An 8,808-nucleotide genomic window follows, 5' to 3' on the forward strand; every position below is an offset into this window, starting at 1 on the left:
ATGATGTTAGTTTTCTGAATGGTAAGCTTTAAGCCAACTTTTTCACTCTCCTCTTTCACTTTCATCAAGTGGCTCTTTAGTTCTTCTTCACTTTGTGCCATATTTTCAGTTAATAGGTGAATAGGTTCTTATAAGGAATTAGAAGAATTGATGATAGAAAATGTGGGGTCTCAGTGTAAAGAATAAGAATATTTGCGAAAACAAATGTGATTGATGACTTCAAATACACAGATGAAACATACTGGGGAAAGTGTGATGGCAAAAACAAAAGAAAATAAAAAACTCACAGACACACACAACATGCTGTAACTTTTTTCTAAAAGATGAGAAAACATTCAGAAACCTGGACAGTCATTTCTTTGTCTATATCCACCTAACACATTCTCCTGACGTTTACTTAATTTATGTACAAAATTGGTCTTTTATGCTTAAGGCAATTTTTTTTTTTTTTACTATTTTGTTCATTAATCTATTTGCAACAGTTGGAATTTCCTAGTATATATAATATAATCTATAAATAATTGTTGAAAATATTTATACTCACTACTTAATTTGGAGGCACATAGAACAAAATTTAGAGTCCATAACCAGTTTATAGAAATTGCATTGCATATTAATAAAAAAGGTTGCCTGATTTTTTCCACACCCTATGTAGTGCACATTTTACATCTTTATTCCTCAAGCTGTAGATTAAGGGATTCAACATAGGGATAATGAGAGTATACAATATGGAAGCCACTTTATCAGTGTCAAAGGAATGGCTGGACTCTGGTTGCACATACATAAATAGTAAAGTCCCATAGAACACTATGACCACAGTCAAGTGGGATCCACAGGTAGAGAAAGCCTTGTGCCTGCCTTCAGCAGAGCTCATCCTGAGAATGGATACAAGAATGAGAAGGTAAGACACAAGAACTATCAGAAGAGAGAAAATCAAATCAAACCCAGCTAAAATCAGAATAATCATTTCTACTTCATGTGTATTTGAGCAGAGCAAAGGTAACAAAGGAAGACTATCACAGTAGAAATGACTGATGGCTCTGTAGCCACAGAAAGATAAATTAAATAATTTTACGGTGATGAGAAGAGACACAAACGTGCTGTAGACATAGGGGATCGCTACCAGCACCCAGCATACTCTTTGTGACATGATGACTGGGTAGAGAAGAGGGTTACAGATGGCCACATAGCGGTCATAAGACATTGCTGACAGAATAAAAATTTCACTAATGATAAACACAAGAAAGAAAGCTAGCTGCATAGCACAAGAGTAATAGGAGATTATATTTTGATCCTCAACAAAATTTACTAACATTTTGGGTCCCACAGTTGTAGAATAACCAAGATCTGTAAAAGCAAGGTGTCTAAGAAAGAAGTACATGGGTGTCTGTAGCTTGGAGTCCATCTTGGTGAGGATGATCATGCCCAAGTTGCCCACCACTGAGATCACGTAGATGGTGAGGAAGAGCCCAAACAATGGAGCCTGCAGCTCAGGGCGGTCAGTAATTCCCATGAGGATGAATTCACTCGACCCTGTTCCATTGAGTCTTTCCATTCAGGTTTATTAAAGAACCTGTTCTGGGTAGAAATATCAACATAGTCAATAGGTTTTATGTATCATCATCTGGAAGAGTTTCACTATGCAAAGCTAGTATAAACAGATTAAACTTTCCAGTTTAGGATATTTGAAAATAAACTCATCTCATGGCTCAGATAATAAAGAATCTGCCTGCAGTTCAGGAGATCTGGGTTCAATCCCTGAATCAAGAAAATCCCCTGGAGAAGGGAATAGCAACTCACTCCAGTATTCTGGCCCAGAGAATCCCAAGGATAGAGGAGCCTGGCAGGCTACAGTCTATGGGGTTGCAAAGAGTCAAACATGACTGAGCAACTAACACTTTCATTTTCCTACATATAATAAAATATATAAATAGTGATAGAGACAGAGATAGTTGCTGTTTCTGAACTGGAAATTATTTTACTAACCAAAGGACATTTGTCAAAATTGAGAAGACATGTTAATTGTTACAACTGGAATGTGGAAGCTATTGGCATATGATGATTGGAGGTCAGAGATGCCTCTAAACATCCTATAAATCACCATATCTGTCTAAAATCTCAATATTACCAAGGTTGAAAAACCAGGATGTTATAGATAGAGAGATGATAGATAAATAGATACATATATACATACATAGATGTATAGATACAAACAAGAAATATAATAGATACAGACATAGATATGACAAGAAAAAAGTTAAGACATAAATTTGAGGGCTACATATATAAACTATTATTGTGCTGTTCTTGCAGACTTTCTATAATTTCTATCTAGTCATTTATATAATTGCAATTACATAGTGAAATGTATAAATTAAATTTAATAATATGACAATACATATGCCAATTATATAATAAATTATGATGCTATGAAATACTATCCATAATAAAATTTTAAAACCAGAATTCAGAAAATGTGTAGAACTTGCTACTCCAACACAGAGTTCTATATAGTTCTATGTACAGTTGATATAGGCTGAAACAGTTAACACACTTGACACGTATTAGACAGCTGTATAAATAAGAAAACTGTAACAGATTGCAGTGAGACGTTTATATTTCTGTGAAGAAACATATAAGACGTATAATAGGTAGATAGAAAGATAGGTACATGATAGATAGAATCTCTGCTCTAAATTTCCTTATGGTATATAAAAAGGGCTAGTTTGGGAAAACAATTCAACTTATCTGAAAGTTTAGTTTCATACACAAGGCCAATACGGTTACAGGTTATATATATATATATAAAATGAAGTCAATAGTTTAGCTCAAACAGATCTTCTTTGTGTATATAAATTCATCTGCACTGTGACATACCTTCTTTGTCAAGGCAATATGATTAACAGGTGAAGATTATATAATGTACAATGGAATACATGCAATTTATTCCAAGCCTTGCCCCTTCTGCAGAAATAATACTGGGCCATCAGAGTGCTTGGATTTTTTTAATCTAAGTTTCTTAGTTATTTTAGCAACATGTGAATAAAAATTTATTTTGATCTATATTTTCTTAAAATATTAATCTGACCCAAGGGACATTTTCACTATAATGGACTTCTACTAACTTGTAAGAATTCAGATGTATTTTATTATGCAAGAACCCAAGGCAATATGAGGAAAGTTGAGCAAATTGGAAGAAAGAGAAGTAATTAGCATTGTTTTCATATCTTGAATATCATAATAACTTGCTTTGAATAAAGGGATGCTAAACTTTAAAAGGAAACTTCCCTGGTGACTCAGGATTAAAGAATTTGCCTGCCAATGCAGGAGACATGAGTTCAATCCCTGGGTCAGAAAGAGCCCATGGAAAGGAAATGGCAACACATTCCAGTTTCTTGCCATGGAAAATCCCATGGACAGAGAAGCCTGGCAGGCTACAGTCTATAGGGTCTCAGTCACCTGGAACTTAGCAACTGAGCACAATGGGCCACAGTATGATAAAAAAAAATGTTCAAAGTTCCTATGTTAAGTAATAATGCACTAGAGTGATGGGATGAAATACACTATAGAATGGCTACACATGGATTCTTGTATATCATTTTAAATTTTACATCTTAAGTCAAAGAAATTCCTTCAAACTATAATACAAAAGATAGTTATTTTTATATAATCAAATAAAAATATATCTGAAGGTCCCTAATAATTCACATATCAAGAATATGCCAGTGTAAGAAGTGGATGGCAGATTAAGGTAGATAATTATTAAATTTAAAATATTGTGAGCCTGAATGTTTCTTTAAAGAAATAGAAATGATACAGATTACAATAAAAATTACAGTGACAGTAATCGCTAAAGGATCTTTATAAGAAAAGGAATAAAAGCACAATTTTATAACATTATATGTGAAAATGATTACATGAAATCTGCATTTAATTCACTAAAAATATTGCTTATAATTTTAAGACCTCCTAATCGCCAGTCTTGCCTTGATGTATATACTTTTCTTATATCAGAAATATTGAAATGTGCATCACTAGAGAATAAATTTAGAGAAATATCTTCAATATATTTAGTAAGAAGTAGTATGAAACTTGCTTTTGTTTCTTTGCTTCGTTTTGCAACTATGAAAGTGAGAACATACAAACTTAGCAAATTTCAATTTTCCTGTAAATATAAGAAAAGATAGAGTGCTTTTGTTTTTCTCTCATGCTTTAACATTCTACAAAAACCAAATAGTTTTCTCAGAGTTTAACATCTTTGTTGAATATCAGTTGTTATTTTTTTAAAGCTGTACCTCATGAGATAATTTATATTTTCAGTCAGATCTCACTTGACATCAAAGAATATGTTGATCATTGTACCAATATCATAAAACTGGCTACTTAGAAGTCTCTTAATATGCAAATAATGTTTTCTACATCTCAGTGTGAGGTGGGAATTCCATTTTGCTCATCAAGGGATCTGAAAAGAATTGTCTTTTACATTTATTTAAATAATCATTAAATATTAAATGATGTGGAAAGGAGGTCACAAAAAAGCACGTGGAGTGCTAAATAACTAAGAATTTGGAAGGATTTAAAAAAGAAAGACAATACCCCCAGCTTTTGAATTTTCCCAATTTCTAAAAATTCACATCGCTTTTGTTATGTGTCATTTGCTCTCTACTTTGCCCTCCATCAGAGATACCATTGTTTGTGTAAAACAAATTTCATGGTGATGTTTCAAAGGTGTTTTTCAGCATTTTGTCTGTCATCCTATGGAGTAACATTCAACAAATTAATATGAAGAGACAAGAAGAAAGGTCCTATTCCTGCTCAGGAATTATGGAGTAGTGGAAAACAAACAAAACCGTATCAAAAGCGGTCTCATTTTGCTTGGGCTTTGCCACTGAGCTAAACTGAAACTTTGAATATGTCACTGAAATATTGTTGATATTGAAAATGAGGCATCACATGCAATATCCTGTCATTTTACCTGTAATGAAGCATCTCTCATGACTTTCACCTGTATTTCTGACATGGCTAAGTGAGAAGAATTTATGGATTTCTTTCATTTTTTGAGATTTTCCCTGAGGAGATGCCAAGCAATTTGTTGATTATCTCTAGAGTATTGAGAGCAAAACAACATGTCTAGAGATTGTCTTTTAATTGCCTGGGACATTTTTCTTTTCTTTCTTACTTCCTGACTTCCTTCCTCCCACCCCCTTCTTTCTTTGCATATATATACATATATTTATATATTTGTTAATGCTTTTGAACTGTGGTGTTGGAGAAGACTCTTGAGAGTCCCTAGGACTGACTGCAAGGAGATCCAACCAGTCCATTCTAAAGGAGATCAGCTGGGTGTTCTTTGGAAGGAACGATGCTGAAACTGAAACTCCAGTACTTTGGCCACCTCATAAGAAGAGTTGACTCATTGGAAAAGACTGATGCTGGGAGAGATTGGGGCCAGGAGGAGAAGCGGACAACAGAGGATGAGATGGCTGGATGGTATCACCGACTCGATGGACATGAGTCTGAGTGAACTCTGGGAGTTGGTGATGGACAGGGAGGCCTGGCATGCTGTGATTCATGGGGTCGCAAAGAGTTGGACACGGCTGAGCAACTGAACTGAACTCTTGGTTAACTTTCCTTTTGTAGCACACAAGACTCTTGATTAAATCTTGCATTCATAGGGCGTGTCCACTAAGAGTCAGTATTTCTACAAGTTCTCCTCAAATGTGTGACTGTGGACAATTTTTCGACATTGTTTTATTACAGTATTTAATATATTTAGGAAATTAAAATAATGTGTTATGCTGGTATGAGGTGTCGCTGCCTTGCTTTGTTGCCCATGTGATTGTTTTTACTTATCTCTCAGAGACAGAAATTAGTTACTTACTGTTACTTCTTATTTCTGGAGAAGGAAATGGCAACCCACTCCAGTATTCTTGCCTGGAGAATCCCATGGGCAGAGGAACCTGCTTATCTACAGTCCTTGGGGTTGCAAAGATTTAGACATGACTGAGCGACTAAGCATACCACAGCACTTCTTATTTCATTGCGAGTTTCTATCACATGGCTGTTTTTTCTTTTTCTTCACTGCATAAATTACCATTTTAGTTATTCCAGTCTGTTACCCCATTCCAATAAGCACATGTGTCATCACATACTCCCTGTGCCTGCCTTTTATAACCACACCTCTTTCCTCCTCTGCTACCATTCCCAACCCTTGGTCATCACTAAACTTTTCTACTGCTACATTTTTTCATATAGAAAATAGGGATTGGAATTTTCTCTCAACATAAATCTCTTGAGATTCTTTGGCACTTTTGTGTGTATAGATCATCTCTTCCCTACGTTGTTAGTAACATTCCATGATATTGATGATAATTTGTTTAAATATTCACTTATTGAAAGACTTGTGAGTTCTTTCCACTTTTCTACTATGATAAATACAGCTACCATGAACTTTCACTTAAAAGTGATTGCATTTTTGGTGATGAAAGTTTTCCTGTACTCTTCTATGTTCTTTTGACCTCAAATGGATGGACATTTCTGCTGTTTCCGGGCTTTGATAACTGCACAAAAATAAATATATAAATCAATAGCTTAAGTGGAAGAAAAACAGTCTTCTTTACACAGTGGCTCTTACCTGGATTAATAATTAGATTTACATAAGATTAACAGGACCAAAACATATATATTCTATTTAGTAATTGTACATGTAGATGGGAGTCATCAACAGACCAATTAAGATCCAAGAAATGGGTAGGCTTAATTGCTTATACGGGCTCTGCAGCTGGCTTAGTGGTAAAGAATCTACCTGCCAATGCAGCAGACATAAGAGAAAGGGTTCGATTCCTGGGTTGGAAAGATCCCATGGAGTAGGAAATGGCAACTCACTGCAGTATTGTTTCCTGGAGAATCCATGGATAGAGGATCCTGGTAGGCTAGTCTGTGGGGTCACAAAGAGTCAGACACAACTGAGCAACTGATCACACAAATGTATATATGCTCAGTTCAGTTCAGACACTCAGCCGTGTCCGACTCTTTGCGATCCCATGAACCTCAGCACGCCAAGCCTCCCTGTCCATCACCAACTCCTGGAGTTCACTCAGACTCACATCCATTGAGTCAGTGATGCGATCCAGCCATCTCATCCTCTGTCATCCCCTTCTCCTCCTACCCCCAATCCCTCCCAGCATCACAGTCTTTTCTAATGAGTCAACTCTTCTCATGAGGTGGCCAAAGTACTGGAGTTTCAGCTTTAGCATCATTCCTTCCAAAGAAATCCCAGGGCTGATCTCCTTCAGAATGGACTGGTTGGATCTCCTTGCAGTCCAAGGGACTCTCAAGAGTCTTCTCCAACACCACAGTTCAAAAGCATCAATTCTTCAGTGCTCAGCTTTCTTTATAGTCCAACTCTCACCTCCATGTGTGACTACTGGAAACACCATAGCCTTGACTAGATGGACATTTGTTGGCAAAGTAATGTTTCTGCTTTTTATATGCTATCTAGGTTGGTCATAACTTTTCTTCCAAGGAGTAAGCATCTTTTAATTTCATGGCTGCAGTCACCATCTGCAGTGATTTTGGAGCCCCCCCAAATAATAGAATTTCTGATGCTGTTTATATGCCAGGCTGAACCAAAAGCAGCACTTGTAGGCAAGTCACTAAATATATATGGGAAGACTAAGGACAAAGGAACTTAGTTCTGAATATTCATTAAAAGGACTGATGTTGAAGTTGAAGCTCCGATATTTTGGCCACCTGATACAAAGAGCTGACTCACTGGAAAAGATCTTAATGCTGGTAAAGATTAAGGACAGGAGGAGAAGAGGGTGACAGAGGATGAGATGGTTGGATGGCAGCACTGACTCAATGGACATGAACTTGAACAAATTCCAAGAGATAGTGAAGGACAGGGAAGCTTGATGAGCTTCAGTTCATGGGTCACAAAGAGTCAGACATGACTTAGTGACTGAAGAACAACATTTAAAATGGAAAAAAATATATATTAGCAAACTTTGTAAATCTCTACATACTTTGATCTCTTTCTGGTTCATCTTTGAGGGACTATACAATGTACAGCAAGACTTATTTTAGAAATAGGATATTGGGATATATGTCAGTTCAGTCCCTAAGTCGTGTCCGACTCTTTGCAACCCCATGAATCGCAGCACGCCAGGCCTCCCTGTCCATTACCAACTCCCAGAGTTCACTGAGACTCATGTCCATCGAGTCAGTGATGCCATCCAGCCATCTCATCCTCTGTCATCCCTTTCTCCTCCTGCGCCCAATCCCTCCCAGCCTCAGAGTCTTTTACAATGAGTCAGCTCTTCGTATGAGGTGGCCAAAGTACTGGAGTTTCAGCTTCAGCATCATTCCCTCCAAAAAAATCTCAGGGCTGATCTCCTTCAGAATGGACTGGCTGGATCTCCTTGCAGTCCAAGGGACTCTCAAGAGTCTTCTCCAACACCACAGTTCAAAAGCATCAATTCTTCAGCGCTCAGCCTTCTTCACAGTCCAACTCTCACATCCATACGTGACCACAGGAAAAACCATAACCTTGACTAGATGAACCTTTGTTGGCAAAGTAATGTCTCTGCTTTTGAATATGCTATCTAGGTTGGTCATAACTTTCCTTCCAAGGAGTAAGCGCCTTTTAATTTCATGGCTGCAATCACCAACTGCAGTGATTTTGGAGCCCCCAAAAATAAAGTCTGCCACTGTTTCCACTGTTTCCCTATATATTTCCAATGACGTGATGGGACTGGATGCCATGATCTTCGTTTTCTGAATGTTGAGCTTTAAGCCAACTTTTTC

General features: G+C 36.9%; 1 protein-coding gene across 1 annotated transcript; it reads right to left on the reverse strand.

Annotated features, from left to right (window-relative positions):
* Positions 1–613: 613 nt before the first annotated feature.
* LOC104983140 (olfactory receptor 8K3-like) lies at positions 614–1,555 on the reverse strand. Its single transcript, XM_010832612.1, has one exon. It carries the CDS (start codon positions 1,553–1,555, stop codon positions 614–616), a length of 942 nt encoding a protein of 313 aa, XP_010830914.1.
* Between the last annotated feature and the right edge of the window lie 7,253 nt (positions 1,556–8,808).

This window comes from Bison bison, unplaced genomic scaffold, assembly GCF_000754665.1.
Source record: "Bison bison bison isolate TAMUID 2011002044 unplaced genomic scaffold, Bison_UMD1.0 scf7180017861774, whole genome shotgun sequence".
NCBI lineage: Eukaryota > Metazoa > Chordata > Mammalia > Artiodactyla > Bovidae > Bison > Bison bison.

Bases quoted from the DNA above. Each gene is read 5' to 3' on its own strand.
- LOC104983140 (XM_010832612.1), bottom strand. From the start codon at position 1,555: ATGGAAAGACTCAATGGAACAGGGTCGAGTGAATTCATCCTCATGGGA.